This window comes from Marmota flaviventris, chromosome 2 (assembly GCF_047511675.1).
Source record: "Marmota flaviventris isolate mMarFla1 chromosome 2, mMarFla1.hap1, whole genome shotgun sequence".
Lineage (NCBI taxonomy): Eukaryota > Metazoa > Chordata > Mammalia > Rodentia > Sciuridae > Marmota > Marmota flaviventris.
The window spans coordinates 49993202-50021012 of record NC_092499.1 but is presented as its reverse complement, the minus strand read 5'-3'; the positions used below and the strand labels follow the sequence as shown (position 1 = coordinate 50021012).

At 36.4% G+C, this 27811-nt stretch overlaps 1 protein-coding gene across 1 annotated transcript in view; it reads right to left on the bottom strand.

The window, feature by feature from the left end:
- Positions 1-16584: 16584 nt before the first annotated feature.
- Positions 16585-27811, bottom strand: part of Ttc6 (tetratricopeptide repeat domain 6) — a 204786-nt gene continuing 193559 nt past the window's right edge. The window contains exons 28-31 of the mRNA XM_071607402.1: positions 24857-25009; positions 23811-23981; positions 17291-17516; positions 16585-16724 (exon numbers count right to left, since the gene is read on the bottom strand). Coding sequence (XP_071463503.1) covers positions 16585-16724; positions 17291-17516; positions 23811-23981; positions 24857-25009 — 690 coding nt within the window. The remainder of the gene's footprint in view (positions 16725-17290; positions 17517-23810; positions 23982-24856; positions 25010-27811) is intronic.

Here is a 27811-nt window from a genome sequence, read left to right as displayed (position 1 = left end):
CTGAATTCCATCATAAAAGACAATGTATTTTCAGAAAGAAATAGCATTTTATTCTGTAACTATACCATAACTCATTCAACTAAATGCTTTTAAAAATGTATTTAGTTTTCAATTTTTCTCAATTTTAAAAGCAGAAATTTGATGTTGATATCCAAATATTTGTTGAAATTTATAACCATTTCTTTGGGACAAATTTATGGAAATCTAATTTCTAGGTCAAAGGGCAGGCATTTTTAAATATTTTTCAGTGAGCATTGTTGACAAATCTTCCAGTCTTTCCTGCAATGAATGGCAGCAGTCATTTTCTTAAAAATTAGATATTATGATTGTACTCTATTATTTGCTTATTTGCTAGTGAAAGATTGTTTAATTGCTTTGCCTTTAATCACTGATATTGATATTAATATACATGAGTATGATTCCTTCCTTTTTGATTTATGTTCTTTCCCATAAAAACTGTGTTTGCATGTTTCTATTCTTAACAACTCTTTATAGATATGCCACAAATATGTATTTTTAATAATTTTTATTTTACATTTTGTAGTATTTTTGATATAGAAAAAGTTAAATCTGTATATAATTAATCTGCCCATATTTCTCTTTTCTCATTTCTGGATTTGGTAGCAAGTTTTTAAAAATCTAGCACCCCGAGATTATAAAACTACTCATCAAAATTTATCATACTATTCTTATAGATTTGGCATTTGGATTTAATTACTTTGGTATGTGGTGATAAAGGAGTGCTTTTTCCCTGTGTGTTTTGCAAGTAACTACCCAATTGTCTCAATTGTCCCAGCAAAAATTTACCCCCTTTCCTCATTTACCCCATTTAATTACAAGCCAAACTTTTATAGATGAAATGGATCAAATTAAGGATTTTCCATCCTTTCTTTTGATCAGGATTCTTTAATAGTGTGTGCATTATTTTAGCTTTAAAAATACTACAGTAATTGTCATGTTAGGATGAAGTCCTCATATTAGTTCACTTTGTTCAAATAGAAGTGCTAATTTCACCCATTTGTCTTTAACATTTTTCAATATATTGTGAAAAATAAAAGTTTATTCTGGACAGGGCACACTCGCCTATACTCAGGAGGCTGATGCAGGTGAATCACAAGTTCAAGGCCAGCCTCAACAACTTCACGAGGCCCTCAACAACTTAGTAAGACCCTGTCTCAAAAATAGAAAATAAAAAGGCTGGACATGTAGCTCACTGGTTAAGTGCCCCTTGGTTCAATCCCTGGTACAAAAAAAAAAAGTATATCTATATATGCTTATCTTATATTTATGGTATATCTATAAGCTTAAGGCTTTTCAGCATTAGTGATACCATTGATGCCTTTGTGTACCTTTCCTAGTCACCTCCCCAATAGAAAAGAGCTAACCATTGTCTTGCCACTCTCATTCTCTAGTTTATTTATACCCTGACTACATATGCATGTGTTTCTAAATAATAGATGCAATTATTGAGCGTTTTTAAAAACTTTTTGGGAATGTCATAGTGCAAATATTCTTGTTTCTCCTTTTTTTCATTTTGTTGTTCATCATTATATTTGTGAAGCTTATGTAATTGATATACATAGCTCTGGTTCCTTCATTTTTATTGCTTCATAATAGTCCATTGTATAAGTGAAATGTGAAATGCATCATTTAAATGGCTTATCCACTACCCTGAAATGAGGTATTTTGTGGTTTCCTTTGTTTCAAACATTCTTATCCCTGTCTCCCTAAACATGTGGCACCGTTCCATGAGCACATATCCTAATGAGTCAAATTGCTGAGTTGTAAGATGCATGTGTATCTTCAACTTGCTCTTCAGGGTAGTTGAACATTTAGTTTCCCAAAGTTTTTGTCACACCATAACCTCATCAGCTTTTAGTGCAGGCAAGATTCTAAACTTTTTCCAATCCGATCAATTCATTTTTCCACACAAACTTTAGAATTCTGTCAGGTTCTAAAAAAAGCTAATTCTATGAGATTTTTAATAGAGTTTTTAACTTCATATATTCATTTAGAAGAATCAGTGTCCATGTAATATGAACTTTGCTCAATTCAGAACATGACTTTTCTCATTTTGCCTCTACTTATTTTGCAACTTTTCATAGTATTGAACATTTCTTAAGTTAATTCACATGCATTGCATATTTGTTGCTATTGTGAACTCCTTTTTTCAAAAGGGTAATTTTTAAAGCCCAAAATTTACTTTATTCTTTTATTGACATTGAATTTAAGTAGATTAGTGCCCCCAAAAGATGGAAAATATGTTAAGAACAAATAGCTGAGCACATCCATAGCATTATCTAAAATGTCAAATAAAAGGTCAGCACTGAAATTAAATTTCAGTACCCTTATAAACACTGCTGGTCCCCTTCATTTGATCTGCCCCACTCTCTAGAAGTCCCAGATTTTTTAAAGTCACTTTTTAATGGCCCCTCCCAACAGGAAAGTAACCATGAGGTGATCTAGAATTCATCATGAAGAACAGTGGACAAAAATAGGCAGTTTGGGACCATCTCCCCAGGGCAATTTGCACCACCTTGCAACACCTAAGTTTTCCTGGCAGTTCTAAGGACAATTCTTAACCCTTGCACTGAACTGTGACCTCGATCCCAAGGACACAGGAGAATGGAAGAAAAAGGTTTCTCGCTTTCTGTGTGAGCAGCCATCTCTCCATCAATATGAGTTATCAAACACCTATCATGAGCTAAGAATGGGGTCCAAAACTATTAAGTAAGGGAAGGATTGTGAAAAGAGCCAAAGATGTGGTTTTTGCCCACTGGGGGTTCACAACTTCTTTGGAAAGATAATAAATGAGTTTGCAGAACTAGAGAACAATCCAGTACCTCTAAAAAGTATTCTCATTTTTTTCTATATTACTCTCAAGTATATCCAATAATAGATGATAGATAGAATACAGATGATAAATTATAGATGATTGATGATAGGAGATAGATAGATGATAGATAGATAGATAGATAGCATCGGGACAGTTTAGTTTCCATGTGACTGTGAACTGGAGGAAGGGGAAATACTCCTTCACTATCATAACTGGATAGAAGACCTGCTATCGTGCTGCTGTGCTGCAGTAGTAATGGCCAGCTACAAAGAATACCATCATTTGCCTCTGAGCTCTGAGTGCATCTCTTTTGTAGTCACTACTTACTGTTCCTTAACTTTTACTCAGTTCCCTGGCAGTGGGTTGTACTGGATGTCTCTTTCCTTCCCAAAGATGTTGAGTCTCCAGCCCCATTTAAGTAATCTCTGGTGTGAAACAATAAACTGCTTCTCAAAACTTTGAAAAGGGTTGGGGGGAAGTCCAGAACCTTGTGTACCAGTGAACCCTGGGTACCTGGGATTGATTTTACCTCTGTCTAAAAAAAAAAAAATGTTCCTTCCTCCAATCCCCTGTTTAGAATGACACTTGAAGTAACATCCAGTGAGGGAGAGATTAGTCATTTCATTCATTTTGCTTTGCAGTGCACATTGTTAAGGATCTAAATACAAAAGATATATACACAGTCTGGAAGATTAAAAGTAAATTGCAAGCTATTTTGATTCTTCAGAAGGAATTAATAGTATCACATTCCTTAATCTTTTGTAGAGGGTTTATGAAGCAGTTTCATAAATATGATCTCCTTTAATTCTAACAGCAGCCCAGTCAGGTTGACTGAGCAGATAATATTATTCCCATCAAATCCATAGAATTAGGGCTGGAAGGGACTTGAAGACCTATCCTTCAGATAGTATCTGGGTTCAGAGAAGTTAACTGAGGCCCCACAGCTGGAAAGGGGACTAGAAAAACCTCACTGGACTCCCAGCTTCTTGTCTTCTTCCATACCAGAAGGCCTCACCCATCTCAACAGGGAAAACCCAAAGTGGCCACCTTGTTGTAGATGCCCATAGGCAAGTAGGAAGGAGAAGTACCCAAGGGTTTCTGTGGTAGAAGGTCTGTTTTGTGACCACATCAGCTGAGACCCTCACATTCGATGTTATGGGAATGCGATGTATAAACCCATTTAATTAATTAATTAATTTAATTTATTTATTGGTTTATGTGCCAATGTTACTGGTGACAGAGAAATAAACAGCCCTTCACTCAACCTGTCCAACCCCAAAGGAAACTGGTTTCCCAATCAATGTATCCCATCTCAGAAGATGCTTAGGTCTGGAATTCTAGAATGTTTAAGAAGGAAGGTGTTATTGCTTTGGACCTTAAATGTCCCCCAAAACTTCATGTGTTGAGGGCTTGATGGCACTACGGGAAGTGGTGGTAACTCCAGGTGGTGGGGAAGTAGGCCTTTGGAGGCATGATTTAAAGGCTATATTGGAACCCCAGCCCCAACCCCCCACCCCCGCAGTCACCCCCAACCACACAGCTTCCTGGATGTCCTGAGGTGAGCAGTTTGTCTCTGCCATGCACCCACCATCTACCTCACCACAGGCCCAAAATGACAGGGCCAAGTGACCCCGGACTGAAACCTTCAAAATGGTGAGCCAAAATGAGTCTTTCTACCTTATAAGATAATTTATATTGGTTATTTTGCCACGGGAACGGAAAGCTGATTAACACAGAAAGTCATTTTTCAGACTGATTCTGATACTTAGGGCCCAAACTTAGTTCAAAATCTTAAAAACACATCAGAAAAAAAAATTATACCTAAAATCGAACAAAATTTTACAGTTTTTCCCCAAAATCAAAGCCACAGTATATTTCCAGAGTAAAGTTAACTCTCCAGCCACAACTTCCAAGGATGTTTGTATGAGTCCACCAGATGTGTTGACAAGGGTCGAAACAAGGTGACAAGCAAGGAAAGAAGGAGGGGGACATTTATTTAAAAAAAAACCTTTGTGTCTACTTTCACATGTTTAAAAGAAAGAAAAAACCTGACATGGGAAATGCAAAGGTGAGACAGGTCACCCAAGGATTCCACCCCTGGCAAGGTGTGGTAGTATGTGGCCGCCTAGTTAAGCTCTTTACTTGGCAAGCCCACAGCCATTTGGGACTGACAACTGGGTCACCATGTCCCTGCAACATCAACACCGTTCAGACACTGGAGCGAGTAAAGCGGGAATTTGATCCAAAGATTGGTTTTGGAGAACCACACTCAGACTGGAAGCCTGAGCCTCTGAAAAAGATCTGTCTCGCCAGCTGGCCAAAATAAATACTTAGAAAAATAAAAGAAAAGGGGAGAAAAGCAGATTATGAATAGTTTTTCCAGACATGCAATTCTAAACCAAAGTCCAGATATGCACTTTAGAAAGAAAAAAAAAAAAGTTCTGTTGTCTTTTGAACTATTTCATTTTTTAAAACAACCTTATTTTACTTTTAAATTGCTTTGATACAAAAAAATGACAGAAAGTAAGATAGAATTATCCTGAACATTAAAGCACATTAATACAAGACTACAATGCAGTTGGTTATTACTGATATAAAACAAACATGACTGCTTGCTGTTCCCTGGCTGTTACCATTGACTTTTCATTGTGAATTACTGAAATCCATGGCCACAGCTCAAAGCCTACTTTTTTTCATTAGGGATCATTTTTTTTCCAAATACTAATTTCAATAAACATTAATCAAATTCCTAATATGGGCTGTGCATTCCCTTACTGATTCAGGGATTCTTGATTTCTGTGTTAAAGAAAGGAAGAAGTAGTGAAATCCCCTAAAGGGAAATAAAGCTTAGAAAAGATCTGACTATTTACAATACTAATCTTCATGTAACTTAAAAGATGCATATCAAATTTGAAGAGATTTTAATACTCCCACTAAGAAAAGATAGGTTTTGTTTGGTTTTGCTTCTAATGAACATGGACATTCTATCGTGTGCTGAAATATTAGCATGTATTTGTTGTTTACAACCCCACAATCTCAAATAAAGGCAATATCAGGAAAACAAAATTATTATGAATAATATATTAATTATTATGTGCTAAGAGCCTAACAGAAATGATACATCTAGTGAGTGGACCATTTAAAAGTTAAGTCTTCAACAATAAAGCAATAATTCTTCCAAATCCCATAATATTATGTAAAATGGAAAGAAGATATTCTTATAATTAACTGTTATATTCACTTGTTCTAAGCTTCTCAGGCCTTAGAGAGCAGAATGTTTACAGCCAGTAATACCATCTGTATCCTAAATAGTTTTTTAATTCTTCTTTGGTTAAATTATGTCACATAAAACCTCCCAGAGAAATGAAAAAAAAAAAAATCCGCAGTAATGAACAAGACATATAAAGTTCCCAAACTTCTTCTATAGTCTTGCCAATATACTCATTCCCCTACTGAACACACTTGCAAAGTAGCCCCTCTGACCTTTCTAATGAGCATCTTATAAGAACCCAGAAAGTTCATATCCTATCAAGCCTCACACATTAAATATTGTATAATCCATTCACAAGGGAATAGGAAGGATCAATATTATAAGTACAGTAATCTCAAATAAGCTTAAATGATTGGTTTTATATTTGTATAGTAATCATATATTCTGAACCCTAAAATATCGGGAAACATTTTAATACAAAGCATATAAACATTTCCCCTTATTTTTGACAATTTATTCAAATTATTAATTATGCCTTTGATGCCTGATCCATTTCCATGTGAGTTATACTATAAACAAAAGTCACAGAAGAGGTGCCATTATTTGGGTGCTGCCTATCAAAACTAATTTTCCATATCAAAAGACATTTACTTTTTTTTTTTTTTTTTGGTATCAGAGATTGAACCCAGGGGCACTCAACCACTGAGCCATATCCCTAGCCCTTTTTTTTACATTTTATTTAGGGACAGAGCCTCATGAAATTGCTGAGGCTATCTTTGACTTGAGATCCTCTTGCCTCAGCCTCCTGAACCACCGGGGTAGGATATGCACCACCACACCCAGCTGACATTTATTCCTTTTATTATAAATTGAAGTATGTTGGAAAGACAGGAATATCAATATTTATATAACCATCCCTGGTTACTATTTAATACCCAATTTATGTAACCAAATAGCTAAATATATCTTGGATTAAAAACTCTGAAATCAAAGATAATGGATTATAGGGGATGAATAAGAAAAACTTCAAAAACAGATTTGCTCATGTTGTATTGATGCTGCATCTTCGTATATTTAATTATGTCTCAATATATATTTATCCACATCAATGATATTTGGTTTCATGGAAAAACTCAAATGAATTACATTTCTCTAACAGTTATGATGCCCAGTTAATGAGAGCCTTTGATGATACAAACTCCCATAAAATTCCCAGTTACAAACTCCCATCAGAATTCCCAGTTAAAAGATTGCCTTGTAAAAAGAATTAACAAACTGATAACCACCAAAAATTTTTGGTACTGACTTGTCACTATTTTTAAGTCCTCTTTTTTAGGCAAAAAAAAAAAAAAAAACCCTTTTGAATAGTGCAATGCTTCTCAAACTGGAAAAGCACCTATAGATTCTTCTCCAGGTCTGGAGTGGGGCCCGAGATTCTGCCCTGGTGCCAAATGAGGCAGGATCTGGTCCAGGAAACGCTTTTATACAGACAGAGAGTTAAAGAAAAATATTCCTATGAAATCAACAAAATCATCAACACCTTACTGGAGTGTTCCTTGGATTTTAATGAGATATTCTCTAAAGAGGCTCATCCCAAATACCATCTACCTTCTCAGCTAAAGGAAACCTACGAATGACCATCATGGCTGTGAAGGCAGATCCTTCAGGTTGATGATGCCAGTTGTCTTTAATTTAAAAGAATTAAATGTGTCCTTCACCCATGGAAACATTCACACAGATGACACACCTCACTGTACTCTTAGTACAAGGCAGAATCTGAAAGGCACAAACCTTGTGATTGGGGGATCTTGCAGTATGATAAAAAAGATGAAACATCTTCCTCCACACACAAACGACTGAGTGCCATGTTGAAAGGAATGAGTGGCCTCTGAGAAGTGAAAAGCTAGGATGGGGGCTGAGAAGAGAGGCGACTCCCAATTGTGTGCATTTGTTTTAGTCAGCTTTTTTGCTACTGTGACTAAAAGCTCTGATCAGAACAATTTTAGGAGAGGAAAAGATAACTTAGGGGCTCACAGTTTCAGAGGTCTCAATCCACAGATAGCAGACTCCATCTGGGGGGGGGTGGGCTCCGGGCGAAGCTGAACATATGAAGGAAGAGTGTGGCAAAGGGAAGCAGCTCACAAGGTGATCAGGAAACAGATACTCCACTCTCCAGATAAAAAATATATACCCCAAAGCCAGGCCCCCAGTGCCCCGCCTCCTCCAGCCATACCACACCTGCCTTCAGTTACCACTCAATCCCATCAGCTAACTAGACTTAATTCACTAATTGGGTTAAGGCTCTCACAACCCAATCGTTTCTTCTCTGAACCCTCTTGCATTGTCTCACACAGGAGCCTTTGAGGGGGTCACCTCACATCCAAACCATAACAGCATCAGAGTTGGCCTCCTGAAGGAGGTGGAGGTCACCCGCTGAAGGATGAGCCGGGCTAAAAATGCAGAATAGAGAGGGAGGAACAACACACCCAGAGGCACAGATAGACATTTGGATGTTTTGTCTGTCACATTTTCATTTCTACAGCCCAAATGGATAAACATATACATTATGTAATATGTTTCATGAAAAAATTTTAGGACTTCAAAGATGAGACTAGAGTTTTTCAAAGCCCCAGAGTTCTCAGAGTCAGGTTTCCAAATCAACAACAGCATTAGCATCACCCAGAAACTTGACAGAGATACAGATTCTCATTTCTCCCTGCCTAATTTGACAACCACAGGAGCAGACCTTCTGTGCTTCAGTAGGGATAGGAACCTCCTTGGGAGCTTATTGAAATGCAAATTCCTGGTCTCACCACAGAGGATCTGATTTAGTAAAGTCACTACTGGGTTTGATACATTTTTAAAAAGCATTCTCCCCTACTTCTGACACAGGTGGACCACATTCCCCATTTTGAGAAACATTGTTACAGTCTCAGAATAGGAGATGAAGAAAAGAATAAAGGGTGGGGAGAGTGCCAACAAAAATAAGAGAAGGAAAGAAAGAGTAAAATGCAGTTCCATGTTTATCAGTATGAAACCATCCAGTAAGGAAAGGGTTTGATTCTGAATGCTATGGAAAGAAAATTAGATCCAGAATGCTGATACCTAAGTAACTCACACATTTCATAAAGTTTGATGGACAGTTCCACAAGGATTTTTCAATAGCCATAAACAATTCCTCTTTTATAACAGAGGTCTCAGAGTATGACTCCTCTTGACATTACAAGTGTAGAGAAATTGCTGGAGTTCTTCCCCGCCTGATGCCCAAGAATTCGATAAGCCATTGCTGTTTTTAACAGACTGTCATTTATTGCTTGTGGGTCCCAGGAGAGCTTAATGGCAGAAATTACTCTTAAAACCTTGTCCTGTTTGGAGCACTAGGTCAGCCTTAGCCGTTCCCTCACAGATCCCTTTCTTTTTCCTGTGAACTTTCAGGGATAAACCTCAGAGTGACTTAGCATCTAGAGAACAAAGTTCTGGCTCAGGAGTAGTGATAACCCTACCGCATGGTGAGGTTAATTATTAGATTTGAAGGTTAAGTCCTATCCTCTAATCTTTCTCGTTTTTAAAATGAGATTGAATTACCCACTCGGTGCAGGTTATTCCAAACACAAGATGAAATAGGAAGCTCCTGAAGCCCTCAAGGAGATATGTTTTCTGAGGGACCCCGGGCTTTCCAGGCCACGGGTCTTCTAGAGGCCTGGAGGCCACTGACCAGCCCTTCTGTGGTACCCGGGCCTGGTGCCTTCATCCGTGCAGTTGAGGATCCTGGTAAAAAGCAGAGGCCCTGGGGTCAAATTCTCCACCTCTTTCTATAAATGACCTTAGGCCAAAAACCCAATCTCTCCATTTCAGTATTCTCGTTTATAAAATGAGAATATTAATCACAATAACTTCATGGGGAGTTTCAGTAATCAAAGAGATGATAAAACATTTAGAAAAGATCTGGCACCAATCACTCAGTTGTTTTTATTATTTCTTATATTTCTTATGGCAGAGAACGGATTCAAGTAGACATGAAGATGGCACTTTGAATATTAAATAAAAATGTGTCATTGAACGTACTTTGAGAAATGAATTACTCTACATTTACAGACAGTCCCAAGTTTTGATGGTTCCAGTTACGATTGTTCAACTTTACAATGGTGTAAAAACCACACACATTCATTAGAAACAGTACTTGAAATTTTGAATTCTGATCTTTTGCCAGACCAGTGATAGGCACTATGATCCTCTCAATGACAGGCAGCAACAGTGAGCCTCAGCTCCCAGCCAGCCGCAGGGTCACCAGGGTAAAAACCAGTACTCTACAACATACTCCAGCTACACTAGCAGTCGGTAGATTCAGTGTCTTAAATATATTTTCAACTTAGGATATTTTCAATTCGGGATATTCTCAACTTGTCACAGGTTTAACAGGACATAACCCCATGATAAACCAAGAAGCATCTGCCATTGTTCAAGAATATATTAGTTTAGAATCCTAAAAACCTGGAGGAGATAAGCTTTGGCCTTTTTCATCCTGTTTTGTAGGCATTTCCATTCCAAAGTATTCCTGAAATAACATTTCTCAAATTTCTTAGGTTATCTGGGTTTTATTCTGGCTTCACCCTTGAATGTGATAAGTCACCTAATCTCTCTTGCCTCAAACTTCCTCTTTTAAAAAATGGGTTAGCAACTTGTTTGAGAGTCCAGTGACCCTGCTTTTGAGGCAGCCTCAAGGATCTGGTGCGGTGCTGCAGGGATGAGGCTGCCCTGGTCTTGTGGTCCTCAGTGCAAGAATGAATGCTGGCCTGTGAGTCCATGGTGCATCCCAAAGCTGCCATCAAAGAGAAGAAATGTCTCAAGTTGTGTTTTGACACTAAGATTCATGTGAATTTTTGAAGTTTTATTATATGTCATAGCTGTATCTTTTTATGTAAAAATGTTTTAAAATATTTTCTAGATAAATTAAATTTCTCCTCTCCAGTCCCCACCCTCCTATACCAATTCTCCCAACTTGCAAGTAAAATCGACACTCCTTAATTAATTCACTTATCCCCTGGGTGGTGAAGAATTCCTGTTTCAGAAACTAATGGAAAGTTCTATGTAAAAATCACCATTTCCCCAATCATGTTGCAAGGAGAGATCTAGTATATTGAACTATTTCCTGAACTGTCAAGGCTTTTCAATTCTCATTCTTCTCCCATCTTGTCTATTCACCATCAAAGATCCAATATAGAAAGCACAGAGCATAAGAATTGGAAGTGGAAGATGCAATAGGAGAGGAGCCTGTGTTTTGTGGAGATGAGAATTCCCTGCAGAGCTATTATACAACTCATACATTATTCAGGGTAAATTACACTGGAAAAGTTGTGCTGAGATGTCTCTCCCATTTCAAAGGCATAATTCTACAATAGAACTTGTAAATTTTCTAAATAGAGCTTCAGGACTTTCATAAAAATCAATTATCATTTTTAAGAACTCAACTCTAATTTTTGTGTAATAAAGCAACAACCTAAACACTAAAATTATCATTTTGGTCTTCAAATTCAAAAGAGAAATTTGTTCCTGGATTATAAAGCAAAGGTACTTAAATGATGATCTGGCGGTTTAATAAATTCAGAATATTGTGATTTATAATAAGCTTTTAAGAAAAATCAAATACCACTGTGTAACAGTCAGAATGCCATAAAATATTAAGTAAATTCCAAACACTTTTTCTTTCCTTAAATATATTTCAAAATAAGTTGATATATAGACTTACATATATCTCCTATGGGAAGACTGTAGGAGAAAAAAAAAAAAAACTGCTTTATGCAAGACAATTAGCGATCTTTCCCTTCCATCTTAGAACCATAAAAGTGAAACTGTACTTCAAAATGTCATGGATAATATTTATATTAATAATACAAGGAATTGTCTAACCTATCATGCAGTTAAAGTAAGAGTGAGGAGTATATATTTGGAGCTTAAATGATGCTTTTTCTGTTTAGTGATTTATCACTTTTAACTGATGGTTATAAAATTACAGCTATCATCAGTATAAACCACTGGTCTCCCAAGATTCCTCTATTAAAGTTTGTGTCGTAAAATTGATGGATATGTCGACAACAAGTTTTCAGTGATATTTTTTTTTTCTTTTTATCATAGTAGGTTTTGGAGATCTTTATACTTTCAGAGAACTAAGAGTTCTAAAGGGAAGCAAAATATCACATGAGCTCCCACAAACTAATATCCTTTCCTTTTGAAAATCAGTTAAAATTATAATTGTGGGAATATTGCAGACCTCAATTGACCTATAGGTCTAGAGAGCAAATTTTATTTTTTTCTTAGAAATGTGACTGATTATTTTAAATTGGTTTTCTTAAGCTCCATCAAAATACATACTAAGGCTAAATTTTTCCTAAAAGATGGTCTTGGTGCAAACATGAACCCAAGGTACTTTGTGAGCAGAACCTGTGTGAACTAGAGGGACCTCTGAAGGACCCTGCCCTGCCAGCACTAGCAGAGTCCACTTCAGGCACCCATGGGAAAACGCAATATGGATTTTGTTGTAGTCTTAAATGTTATCTCCAATAAGCTATTGAATTTGGGAAAAGGAGATAATTACATATTTTTCTTATTATAAAACCAAGATGTGCTTAATTATTAAAAAGTAATTTGGAGAATTAGTGTCAAAAGAAAAAAAAGAGTAAAGCAGGGTTACTTAACCCTAGCATGTGACTTCTACCAATAAAATAATCATAAATAATGCCATTCTCCACAGATACTCCCTGGCAAAGGCTCCTGTATGAAAGTCATTAAAGGTCTTCTATGTAAATAAAATGGATAGTATTCTGTAGATGTGTACATGCATAGTTTATTTTATAATAAGATGGAATCTTGCCAGGCATGGTGGTGCACACTTATAATCCAAGTGGCTCAAGGAGGCTGAGACAGGAGAATTACAGGTTCAAAACCAGCTTCAGCAATTTAGCAAAAATAGAATCTTAGTATATACTATGTATTTTGTTCTACATGTCCATATGGAAACCCAAATTATCACTAGAAGATGTCTTAGATAGAATAGAATCAGAAAATGAAGTAGTTAAATTGCATAATGGTTTAAAGCCATGACAACAACATGCTCCATTTACTTCATAGGAATTTACCTCTCTTTCCTCACCCATCTCAACAGGCATTAGATGCTTTCCCTCTCTCACTCTGGTTACTCTCCACTGAGCCCATTGATCAATGATACTGTGATGTAAAATGCTTCCCAAGATGTAATGCAAGTGAGTCTGGTATAAAAAGAGATGATTTTATATAGGACAAGGAACATTTTTAATAGTTATGCATTTATTTTTACAAATCCCGTTTCTTAAAATAAATCCTATTAATACTAACAAATCAACTTAAGAAATACGTAAGTAAAAGTGGAACAAAATTTCAGTGACATCATTATGCTGCCAGAGGTGCTCTACCTGGTTATTTAACCTTCTGCAGTTAGTATTTTTCTTCTGTAAATTGAAAATAATACCAGCCTTATTGGTAAGGGAGAAATGAAAACGTCCTTAAGGACTCAGCCATAACTGAGTGTCTGGTACATTTGTTTTTAAAAAATTGTGCTTTTCTTTTTCTTCCCTTTCTTATGACTGCCTGCATATTGATCTTTCTGCTGTTGATTTCTTTCTGGCCTTTACTATTAAAGATGAAATATAAGATATTGCACATCGATTATTTCAAATTAATAGCCCAAGATAACCTTTTTATTGTGCATTTACTTAAGGTTAAGATGGTTGGTTGGATAGACAGATAAACAGATAGATACAGTCATAAATACACACATCTGCCAGTAAAAATGGAGTGTTAGAGACTAAAAATACTTTTTTTGTGAAAAACACTCATCAGGAAGGCCATATAGGACAAAGCAAATCATTTTCTGAAGAGTACTGATCAATTTTCCTACCCCCAACTTTTATCAGTGATGCTAAAATATCCCCAATTCCAATGCAAGGATGAAGGGAGACAAAGGGAAAGAGAAACCTCCTCTCTGTCTGCCTATCTTCATGCATGCACTTAATGTCTTGCTTCTTTGCATCATGCTGTAACTCCTTTATCCAGCAGTGAGAATCCTCTAGGTATGACTGACCACATGACATTTACCTCCCACCAGTCTCTTAAAAAAAGAAAGAAAAGAAAAAAAGAAAGAAAGAAAAACAAAACCCTCTGGTTCCAGCCACTATCCAGACAAGCTCTTCCAATTTTCCACTTCCGTGTCTCCATCCTGATATCAGTCTGTATAGAATACCTTGCTATTCAACACATTTGCCCATAGATAGTACCTGCTCAGGACCCAGTTCAGCCACCTTTCCCTCTGAGATAACATGTTAGACTCAGTTCAAAAGCAGATCCTGAGATGATATTTGAGTGTGAGTAGTTTACTTTAAGGAGATCCTAGCAAACCATTAATGGATGTGTTCTGGAGGAATTTATACAGTAGGCAACTGGAGCTCAATCCCAGGGGGGAGGTTGGGAAGTTATCCTCTCAGCAGGCAAGGGAGATGAAAAGCTTTTCTTCATCACCCCTCTGTCATTACTATCATTAATCCCCCTGAAGTTCTGACTTGACCTATGTGTGGTCTGAGAAATGCCTCCAGTAGAACACCATAGGTGCTGGCAGTATGTACAGAAACCATGGATGCCAAAAGACATATAGCATTTTGACAAGTTAGACATGATTATCCCCATTATATTTCATGATTCTTGGTTCGCATCATTCCCCAACAGTTACCATATCCTGCCTCTTGTTAAAAGTATTTGTGTGCAATTAGAAAAAAAAAATTCAATTACTAATTTGCTTACCCTGGGCTTCCCCAGAATGTAGAACCTGTGGCAAATGCTTCTGCATGGCTACTTTATCAAGAAATTTAATCCCAGGAAAGCAGGGGTGATGGACATAGGTAGCAAGGCAGGGAAGACAGAAGCACCAAGATAAGGTGCACTTTGGTGCTGGCTGCCAGTAAATACAACTGACTGCTTCACCTCACAGGACCACCCTCAAGGAGGCCAAATAGACAGTGTCTCAGGACATTCCACCAAGAGATGAAAGGTTCATCAAAGGTTCATTTGACAAGGACTTCTGCATATCTATGGTGCACAGGTGGGCACCAAGAGAATCCCACCAGCATCCAACCCACATCGGCAGGAATGGAGGAGCCAGGACAGTTGGGAGAGATGTAAGTCACCATAGGAGAGGGGCTCTCTATTGATGCATGAGGTCAGTCTGAATCTCAGCTGTGGCTAAGTCAGTGACAAAAGTGTCTGGACATCAGTGAGAGCAAGAGGAGCCAAAAAACACTTATTAAATGTGCTTGATTCACCAGCTGAAATAACTCATTAGGGATGGGTGATTTCATCCTCACGTGTACCCACATTCCATGCCAGGAAAATTATCCTGTAATTGTGTGAAGCATCTGCATTGTAGCTTACAAACTAAAGTCAACTTTCTATTGTGAAAATTTGGAACATCAAACTAAAAACAAAGGGAAGTGAGTGAACAGAATTGTTCTTTCCAAAATGTGTGATTTCAGGGCAAATGGGCCTCTGCGGAGCTGGAGGTATACTGGAATAATAAAACAGCAAGAAGGAAAACAAACTGAGTGAAATAAAATTTGAACAAATTGTTAGGAAGCCTTGTTATTATCAGAGGGGTAAAAGGAGGGTTCCTCCGATTCATTGAAAGATCCTTCAAAGACATTCTATAAGGAATTTTTATATCAGTGCTTGACATGTGCATGGATGGAAATGTCACAGTGAAGCCTTTTAATTTATACAATTAACATGTTAATAGAATAATTTTAACTGTTTTAATATTTTACTCATCAACTCCTATGAAGCACTAATGACAAGTGTATAAAGATTTTTATATATAATGTCTGCATTTATTTACACATTCATGAATTAAAGCAGCAGAAGCGATTATCTCAGGAAAACAGGATGCTCAAAATCTTTATAGGTGTTATTCTGGAAGGCAAACAACATATAAAAGAGAAACAAGCTTATCTGTTGGAAGAAAATGGGTACCAGGAAGAATCCAGACTAGTAATAGATGTTGTTTAAAGAACAAGAGAAAATGTACTTGACTTCCAATTTTTTTATAGTCATCAGCTAATTCTTTTTAAAAATCTGGGTACTGTGAATATGTTATAAGAAGGAATTGATGAAAAGGCCTATGACTTTGTTCTATTAAGTACAGTATTATTTCAAAGAAAATTATTTTATTTAAAGAATATATATTTGAGCACATTAATATTCCTTGAGAAACATCCCCTTTAAATCCTGCACTCCAAGAAGAATTTTGATTCTTGAGATATTCTGAGTATGCAGAAAATGATTTAAAGTTTATAATTAATGTACAGCATGAACATTTTGCTAAAATGCATTAAAGGTTTATAGAAGAGTAAGCATAATAATACATAACAAAGGCAGTTTAAACTTCTAAACAAAAAACACATTTCAGTTTCAGAAAGAACTGCTATGTAAATGACTGTAGAAACCATAGTAGTCTATGTAATCATGTATGTAAGGCACATGCGTCTTCAAGATCAAGTGCTTGGTTGTAGTCAGCCATAGCTTGCTCAATCAGACCTATTTTACCACGAACTTTTGCTCTGAGGTGATATGCTAGAGTGTCATTAGGCTTCAAAGACAGAGCTGCAAAAGAAAATACATTCAAGATTTGTGCACTCAAACTAGCTCCATATTTAAAACTAAAATTTTATGAGAATTTTGATATAATTCATTTGATAACATTTTTCTTTAAATGTGAAATTCAGTTAAATTAAAAATATTCAATCTTTGGGCTGGGATTGTAGTTCAGTGGTAGAGAGCTTGCCTTGCATGCATGAGGCCCTGGGTTTGATCCTCGGCACCATATAAAAAATAAATAAATAAATAAAAATAAAGATATTGTGTCCATCTACAACTAAAAAAATTTAAAAATTTTTAATCTTCATAAGAAAGCAAATTTAGGGGACCACAGTACAATGACTTTCTTCAAAAGGTTGGCATTGTTTATATATGGATTTCCTAATAACTCTCTATATGTGACTTTAACAAAACTTTAAGTTATTACCTAAAGGAATCTATATTGATTACATTAAAAATGACATCTAAACATATTGATTCTTATGTACATTCATCTAGACAAATAGACCTGATTTTTTTTAGTATAAAAACAAACACATTAACAGCTATAATCTTACAAAAAAAAAATATACCTTTACTCAGTTCTTCCTCAGCTAGTTCATACTTCTCCAAACAGCAGTATAAATGTGCTCTGTTGAAATATACTGCAGCCCAAAATGGACAATGTTCAACAGCACAAGCAAAATCTTCTTCTGCTTCTTCATATTTATTTAATATTGTATTTGTGATAGCTCGATTCATGAGAGCATGATCATCTTCTGGATCAAACTTTAAAGCCTTTGAGAAGTAGTCATTGGCCTATAAAATGTAAAAACAAGTAGAATGAATGTACTTTAATTGGTAGCTGTCCAAAAATGTGAATCACTTTTATTTTTAATTTAAAATTAAGACAAGTCATCTACCAAGTAGGCAGTGGAAGTATTTCATCCCAGATATATTGGTGCATTGACTATAGAGAACATAAAAATAAATAACAAAACCAAAAGGTGGTTTTCTGTCTCTATGACAAAATACCTAAGATAATCAACTCAAAGGGAGGAAGGATTTATTTTGGTTCACAGTTTCTAAGGTTTCAGTCCCTGCTGGCCCTGTTGCTCTGGACCTGTGATGGCATGTGGCATAACAACATCATGGTGGGAGCCTATGGCTGAGGAGGCTGCTCACCTCATGGCAGCTGGGAAACAGAGAGAGGAAGGGATAGGGGTTCCAGTATCCCCTTTAAAGGCACACCCCCAATGACCTAACCTCCTTCCACTAGGCCCCACCTCCAAAAGATTTCACCATATCCCAGTAGTGCCACAGGATGGTGACAAAGCCTTTAGCCTTTGAGCCGTAGGAGACATTTAAGATCCAAACCATAACACCATATATTGGGAATTCTAAATAATGTCAATGATAAAATATTTCTCCTTACTGGGAGAAATGCCCCCACTACCTGGCACCCAAATCTCATATCCATATACAAAACAACAGCAGCTACAAATGGTAAAAAGTAAATTGAAAAAGACCAAACAAGAAGATAAAATAAATACAAATTAAGCCAGTAACATTTTACATATAAAAGCATAGTAAGAGCTGACCAGAGAAATGAATTTTCAAAGAAGGTTTAAACTTTTGATTTAAAATTTCAGTTATACTATGAAAAATTATAAAGAAGAAAAGGAAAAAAAACATCTTGTTGAGAAAATCAGAAACTCTAGATTATTCACAATTCATCATTGACTTGGAAGGTCAATAAAAATTAAGAAGGCTGCAGTTTGCTCAAGAAACAGCAAAACTTCTTGTGTGAGTCTCAGAGACTCCATTTGAGAGGCTCTGGTTTACCTCATGGATACAAATTCCTCAATCTTCAACTTCCAGCTATTGGAAGTTAACTTTGTCTGGAAAGAATGAGCTTGCAAGACCAAAGATTGCAACAGTTCCCAATCACAGAATGTCTGTTGACTTGCTGACTGCTTTAAAAGACTTACTGCTTACAAATCATACCCCCCCAAGAGCCCCCTAGCAATCCATCAAGAATAGCTTAACGTATGAAAAGAACTTCAGCTCCCATTAAATTTGTTCAAAACAACTTGCGTAACTATCAGCTCCAATCAAAATTGTTCAAACAAATCACTTCACCTCATCCAGTTTCTCTCTAACTTTCCCTTTAGAAATCCAGTTCTTCCTGTGGATGGAACTTGTTTTGTTTCTTACTAAACTGTGTCTTCCAACTTACAGATCTATTATGCACCCCCCCCAAAAAAAAAAAACTGTCATTACTTTTATTTTAACCTCATTATGACTTCTAGTTGCTACAAGCCTGCAAAGAGGTAGGATCCAAAACTGAAATACTAAGTAGCTTCCATAGCATTTTGACATGGCTATGAATCTGAGCGTATGATCATATTCCTAGTAATTCTTTATATTTTGTTTTAATAGTGTATTGATATATAATATGGGATATTTTTTTTAACCATACATAGCTTGAGATGCTGCCTAGATACCCTGCTACTCAAATTAGGAATTTCTTCTAACTCACTGATGGATGAAAATTGGGTTCCTACTTTAAAATTCACCCTCAAGGGAAAATCACTTTCCATAACTTAGTTTATTCTCTCCAATTACTTTTTATTCTATTTTTTCCCAACCCACCACAACCAACCTTCTGTTGGCCTCCTCCTATTTCCTATGTTGTAGTCCTCCTGAGGCTGTAGATGTTCTCAAATCTAAAGGACACTTTCCAGTTACTTTCTCCCAAGGCATTTCTGTGACATAAACAGTCTTCATATCTCCTTCCTTCTTAAAATCCTCTCTATCCTAAGGATGGGCTCTCCCTGGTCCACCTCTCTGATCATTTTCTCCCATCTCCTTCACTGAACTATTTCCCTCTGTTTCCCAGGACCAATCCTCAGTTCACTTCCATCCTGGGTGATATAAATACTGGTCACATGGTAGTGGCAGCTTAGACCAGGGAGCCAGATTGTTGGGTTCAAATTCTGCCTCCACCTTGGGTGAGTTACTAAAGCTCTATTTGCATTAATTTCTTCATCTATAAAACAAAGACTACAAATTTTTTTTTAAAAAACTCACTGACAACATTGATGTTGAAAGGATGAAGTGAGTTAATAGGTAATGTACTGAGAACAATATCCATAATGTAGTGAAGATGCAATCAATTATTACTGATATATCGGTTTTCTTCTGATGTCTATAAATGAAGAGATAACAGTCTTCAGGAAATTCTCCATGAAAGTAGTTTCCTCCGACTTTTGAAAGACAATTGGATCACAATTGCAGTTACTTTCTTACTTTCTCCCTAGGCATTTCTATGCTCTGGATGGCACCTATTGTATGCTATAGTTAAATGCAATTTAAGGATCTGTTTTGATGGGGACATCTGGGAAGACATTGAAGAGGATTCACTCCTGAAGAGAAGGCTCTGGCTGCATTGGACAGTCATCAGAAATGAGGTAGGGGATGACTTCGAGCTTTACTTTCTTCATAAAGTAACTTAGGCTTCATTTTAATTCACCAATAAATGATCAATAAAGGCTGCACAATAATACATCACAAGAGCATGACTTCCATCATATAGAAGTAAATGCCTATCTTGGCTAAAAGGAAAGAACTCATCAGTAAAACACCAGAGTGCACCTAACTTCAAAAAATGTAAACTTTTTATTATAGCTTCCAAAACATATTACTTAGAAGATCGAAAACATATAAATTTAATGAGGTTATCAGAAGTATAGGAGTATAAAACAATTAAAGGCTAAAGCAATTATAGGTCTTGATTTTTTAACAATTATTTTGACGTTCTCATATGTATGTAATTAATTAATTAGAAAGCAGATCTGATTATTTTTTAATTCACCTGTAGTTCATAATTCATGCAAGTAGCCCATTTGAATAGGGTTTTAAAACATTAAGACTCTAGTTAAAGAAAAGAGAAGTTAGCTCACATACATGCGTTAACCCTCTGGAAGTTATGTGATTTTTTTAAAAAAATATATTTATTTTAGTTGTAGATGGGCATAATGGACCTTTATTTTTATGTGGTGCTGAGGTCGAACCCAGTGCCTCACACATGCTAGGCAAGTGGTCTACCACTGAACTACAACCCCAGCCCTATATGATCTTTTTAAATATATTTTTATTTGTAGGTGGACATAATATCTTTATTTTATTTATTTATTTTTATGTGGTGCTGAGGATTGAACCCAGTGCCTCATGTGTGCAAGGCAAACGCTCTACCACTGAACGACAACCCCAGTGCCACCGCCCTCACCATGTGATCTTTTGAGGGACACTTTCTTTTGAGCCTAAACCTTCCAATACAGTCAGAAACAAGGGTGAGTGGTTGGAAGGGAAAGGGCGTAGAGGCCCTCTTCTCCACAAAGAGGCCAGAGCATGGGGGCATGGCTGAATAGCTATCCTCAAAGCCTGCTTGACCCTAGATGTGTGTGCACTCTTAAACTCACACATCCAATGCATCAAGACTGAAGATGGAAAATATTTTAGATGAAATATTGCCCAGTTAATGTGTCTGCAATGTGGGGGAAATAGAGTTATACTTTTTAAAGATTTTAAAGTTCAAGCTACACTTTGGATCTAAACAAATAATTTTGTATGGAATGGTCCATAGAGTTATCAAAGAAATAAATTTGAAAGGTAATGATCATCCTTTCATGCAGATGGAAGCATATACAGAAACCAGAAATCACCCTGGGCATTTTGTTTGTCTTCATCTCATTTACTAACTTTACAATGCTAAAGAACATTTTTAGAACTCAGCGGGAGGGTGATGAGATTAGCAACATTTAAGGCAATTGACCTTGGCATTTCTGCCTGGGAAACACTAGTCTCCCAGCTTGACTGAAATCTGAGTGAGGACAACCTCATCCACACCTTACAGAATTCTACCTTCCATAACTCTGCCTCAGCATCTAGCTTCCCCACTGAGGTCCACTGGCCAATCACAGGGGTAACAGCTGTCAAGGCCATGACCTCTAACTTGAGAAAAAGTAAGAGCAATGGCAGTAGAAATGGAACAAAAGGGACATATTTAGGAGGAAAGAAAAGAAATTAAGAAGTTAAATGGAAAAGATTAGATGGCTGGCTAGATAAAGGAAATGAGATGAGAAAGAGACAGTGATAGTTGACTTTGTTGGACTCAGATGACATCTTGAATTGAGAGAGGATTTATTCAAAGAAAGCTGGACTGGAGATAGGGGGCATAGAAATCAAATCATTTGGGGCTCTAAGGCACTTATAAAATATCCACTTTTAACAACAGGAGATAAATATGAGAAAAAAGGTGGAGGCATAAATCATGGGAAGAAATGGACTCTCTGAGTATGGTTCCTACCCCTAAAGATCTTAGGATCTTATTATAGTGAGGATATTAGAGATGGATCTGCAAAAACAAGTGTAGAGAGAAGTGAGGCAGGAGCAAGCCCTGGTGTATCACCAACTCAGAAAAGAAGCAAAGAGGGGCCAGAAAAGCAGACTGAGGAGGGAAGCAGCCAGCCAAAATGGTAGGGAGAAAGACAGGATAGAATGGTGTCACCCCGAGACAAAAGAGCTTTAGGAAGGGAAAAGTGTCCTGGGTCAAATGCTGCTGAGAAGTCAGGTAAGAGGAGGATGGAGGAGGTCCCTGACAGGGGAGGCAAGAACACTGTCAGAGGAGCAGTGGGGGCAGAGGCTCAGGTGGAGAGGATTGCCGAGAGCCTGTGAGGTGAATTAGAAACCGACAGACAGATGGCATACCAAAGACTTCAACTAAGAATGGCCGTGAAGGAATGGAGGAGCTTGCCTGAGCGGGCTGTGAGGGCCTGTGTTCATTTCCTTTCTTTCTTTCTTTTTTTTTTTTTTTTTTTAAGATTAGGGTTATTGATTTATGCTCTTATGTTAATGAGGACGAGGAGGTTACAAGGTAATGTTTTTGTTGTTGTTCCAAGTAAAGGAATTAAATAAGTAAAGAAATGAGGGTATTAAAGTTATTTTTATAAAGGCAATCACTAGAGGAAATCTATAAGCCCTCTTGTTTTTAGAAAAACTCTGAAAACTAAAAAAAAAACATGGAAAATAGATTATAGATTATAGATTAAGACACCTTTAAAATACACATAAAGACATATAGAGACTATTAAAACTCTTCTATGTGAATAAATGTCCAGTTAATTTACTCTTTAGTCAAAGAGGAAGTAAAAGTTGCAGGTGCAAATTTTTAGGAAAACATTAATTAATAAAAGCATTACAGGATATATTTAATACTTCTGAGCTATAAACTTAAAATAGTTAAGAAAGTTAACTTTATGTGGTGTGTATTTTACTCAAGTTAAAAATAATTATAGACCAAAATATGTGAGATACTGCCAAAACAATACTCAGGGGAAAAAAAAGACATAATTTAAATAAATTTTCACAATATAAATAAAGGGTGACAATAAGTTAACTTACTCTTTTGTTCTGTTTGTCTTCAGTTTATTAGATAAAAGAGTAATTATAGATAAAAAAAATAAACAATCAGAAAGGCAAGAGTTTGAATCATGTAAATGCATTATAATTCAAATAAATAAGTTTTAAGAAAACATCATCTAATATCCTAATCCCTTCATTTTAAGCATTAGGAAATGAGGCCAAAAGAGATTAAGGGGTCACACAAAACCAGAACTACAATCCAAGCCTCCTTCCTCCCAATCATATGCTCACTGATAAAATTTAAGGTATAAGCTAAGCTGAGTTAGCAGCTCCATCAAGAGGGTCTTGAAGGACATCCAAGTGGAGGTGGAAATAGAGGAGAATAGAAGGTTCCAGGCTGAAAGCTGGTGACAGTGAACATAACAAAGGAAGTCTGACACTCAGGGAAAAAAAAAAAAATGTTTCTGGACAAGCATCGAATATTTGATGAAACTAAGGAGAATGAATCCATATAGGTGTAAACATATAATGGATAATTATAAACATTGTTATGAAAGAGAACGCTATGTTTTTAAAGAAAAGCTAATCATTTATTAGTTTGAGATGTAAAGATTGCAATGTCAAACTATATATAACAAAGAAAGTATTTATTGTCCAAAAGAAAATATTCAGGAAAACTCACATTACCTGAGAAAACTGCCTGTGGTGAAAGTAGATATTTCCGGCATTAAAGTAAGCCAGTGAGTACTTGGGGTCTAAAGCAATTGCTGCTTGGTAGTCTTTTATTGCATTCTGTTTTTGGCCCATAAACTCATGAATCACACCACGATTTGTTATGAACTCTGCTGTGGTATTGATCTGCAACATGATAGTGAGAGTCTTTAGCATCTGGGAATAGTATTTATTTCTTATTTCATGTCGCAGAAATGAACATTATGAAATCTACTTGTGGGAAACAAGTAATTTTATAGTGTAGGTAAAACCCCATTAGAGCAAATATTTTGAGAAAGGACTTGGTATGAAATTGGTTCGGTGTCAACACTTTGTTGATTTGGTTGCAATAAAGCAAATAATCTTGGTGCTTTACTAAGTTTCTTGCCAAGGAATAGCTGCAGAGGGAAAACTTATCTGTTTACCTATGTTGAACTAGAGAGAAATTAAATTGAATAGTTAACACACTTATTTGTCCTCTGCAGTAGTACTTATCTATAAATTCTTTCCTTTTTCTCATCTCAAACCTTAGGACATTCACCCAAATCTACAGAAACCAAATTCAAAAGCTAGAAGAAAAGAAGAATTTCTGTCACTAGATTCAAAATAGGAGATTTTTATTTGAAATTTCTCTACAGGAAAAATCTGGGGATTTACCTTACTCTTTCTTTAGTTCTTTAGTTCCTTCAGACCTAGAACATTGTTTTATGTTTTACATTCATTTTGTATTACAAGATAATGTTCATGTCCTATGAAACTTACAAGTTGCATTTACTAAGAAGAATCAATGTTTGTCAGGAATTAGTTTATTTTTTCATTTTAAATGCATTTAGATTACAAAATCTCAAGTCATAATAACTCTCAACCCTGCGAACTACTCAAGAAAAAAAAATTGTTTCCTCCAAAAATAATATTTTTTCCACAAGTCACTTTAAAAAGGTAACAGAGAAGTTCTTTCTTGGACCGTTTCATTAATGGTGTTAATTTATGCTAATAATAACATAATCTAAGTAGATTTTTACCTTTATGGCAACATTAATATCCTGCATGGCAGCAAAATTATTACCCATCTGAAGACAAACCACAGCTCTTCCTTCATAGGCCAGGTAGCTCTTTGGATCAACTTCTATGGCAATAGTAAAATGATTCCAAGCTTTCTGGAATTTTCCTTGGGCCTAAAATAATTTTTTGATTTCATGAAATAAGAAATAGTCTATAACATGACAAATGCTTATGATTCTACCTCACCCAAAATCTATGGCATGTGATACTACTAAAGGGCATATGGTACCAAATCTAAGATATGTTAAACAAGAAGGTAGACTATACTGTGAGTGCATTCCATTGACTAATTACCTCTGAGTATTTATGGTGAAATTTTAATTAAATAAAATAAGTTCAATTAGAGAGTCACCTCTTATACCAATTTGAGGCAACATTAAACCATGGACACCATGTGAAACACCAATGAGTCTAACAATTGCTGAACAGTTTACATTGAGTTCCAAACACATAGGCAGGGATTATGTTTATTTGCTTAGCACTGAATTCCAGTTATATAACATAAGCATGATATATAAAGTAAAATCAATATGTGTTTCATAAATAGATAAAACATATTTTGATAAATTGAACAGCATCTGGAATTTTAGGACCATTATACATATTCCAAGAAAAATGTTCATAACTTTACTAAGCTTGTGTGGTGTATACCAAACTTAGCACCAAGTGGAAAAAACAGGAAAATGGTCAGGAGAGGCACCTTAAATAGGATGTCAAAGTATGTCCTAGAGAAGACCAGTTTCCAAACACCTCATTAAGTGAGTTAATGAATTTGGCATAGTCCAGCTCTGTCATTTTTTTCATGGGCTCAAAAAGCTAACCTGTCTGAATCTCAGAGACTAACACCAAGCTGAGCCAAGCAATTATCACAGAAAGCTAAGAAGAAATGCCCCTACTAAAGGAAATAGACCTTGATTTTTTTTTTTTGAGAGAGAGAGAGAGAGAATTTTTTTAATATTTATTTTTTTTAGTTTTTCGTGGATACAACATCTTTATTTTATTTTATTTTACTTTTTTTTATGTGGTGCTGAGGATCTAACCCAGCGCCCCATGCATGCCAGGCAAGCGCGCTACCACTTGAGCCACATCCCCAGCCCAACCTTGCTTTTTGATAGGCAAATCTTTTCTCTCTGCATAAACCACTTGGAAATCCATATTGTCATCAAAAGTTCATTTACTAAACAAGGAAGTGGGCAAATTGAGAATAGATTATTGGAATATTAAACTGCAGACTCTTATCTGTCATCTGTTCCTCACAGCAACTGTTGTGCTCCCTTATATATCCCCCCTGGTAGGCAAACACTAAAGGAATATGTAAGTATCTGTTGAATAAATTGTTACTCTTTCCCCTGGACAGTACTCATGTGGCCCTAAAACTCTCTCTAATCAGTCTTTCATTTCTTGACTCAATCCTTTATACAGATGTGCTTTTCAATCCTTTTGCAGTGAGGTCTTCATAAAATGCAAATCTTCAATGTCACTTCTCTAATTAGTGCTGGTCACATTTTTAACTGGACATCAAGATCTTCACCACCAGCCCTTATTTAATTTTCTAGCCTCATCTCAAACCACTCTCCCTTTGCCCATAACATCTTACCCCTTGAACCCTCCATCTCTTTCTTTCAAAGCTTTCCAATGGGCTGCTCCCTCAGTCTGGAACACTACACCCTAGCCCAACCCCTACTTCTGAATAGTTACTAATCTTTCACATCTCAGCACACAAATGCTAATTCTTCAGAAAGCCTCCACACTCCTCAAACAAACCTAGGTTCCCCTGGACTAAAGACCGTTGCTTGTCTTTGTAGCACTTATCATGATTATAATCAAATCATTATTCATACAATTGATTATTAGTGCCTGTCTCTCCAATAGGAAGTAAACTCTCTCAGAAGAAACCAGCATATCTTTCTCGCTGCTGTATCCCTAGGCTAATGCAGTTCCTGCCTGTATCAGGTATGCAGTAAACACCTGCTAAATGCAGTGAACCATGATGCTGACACATGCCGCTGGATATCTTCAGCTCTAGCTGCTTTGCAGTCACCTCATCGCTTTACAAATTCTAATGTGATCCAGTAATGGCTAATTTTATGTTTAACTCTCAGAAGGCAATCTTAATTCCCTATTAATAAATTCTGGAGAATACCTCACTATAGCCAACAATCCCAAACACCTCCAAAGTTATCAGCCTTAGATCAGTCAAAATTGTGTGTTTATGAATGAAAAAGCAGCAAACTTTAGGGGCATATTATTAACAGAGATATCTACAGATTATAATAATTTGAACACAGTCTTTTTCCATTACTTAAAATCTTTTGAATATTAAAGGAGATAAAAAGAAGACGTACAATTGCTCAGTTCCTTCTCACGGAAAATATAGCACATTTTTTACTCTATTCCAAAAATGTCCCTGCATCTCTTATTATTGAAAATCACTGAGTGAGTTGTGAAATTTCAGTGCACAGGACAGGCCAGAGTGTCATAGAAACTATGTGTGGAGACCTGCATGGCTCCCCACAGTGTAGCACCCTTCCTCCCTGCTGGAGGGACAAGTGCCTGTCCAGATCTTCCCAGCAAGGCCTAGTCCACTGCCATTTGGAAGACGACTGACTCCAGAAGTCCCTATAAATCATCTGACCCCTTGCACAGCTGGAATCCTCTTCAAAACTTTCATACATTGTTTATCTCCTTTACTTATTTATTTTTTCAATAATTCAATAGGACAAAACCTATGGAGCCAAGATATAAACTAGAGATGAATTTCATATGTGAAATTCATCTGGTAAGTTTTAAAAGCTATTTATAAGAGTAGGGAGGGGTTCAAACATTAAAGAAACTCAAGTTCCAAGGATCCTCTTCTGACTAGCATTTCAGGTTCCAAGGCTCTTCCAGGCAGGCCCCCTGTACCCTAAACAAAC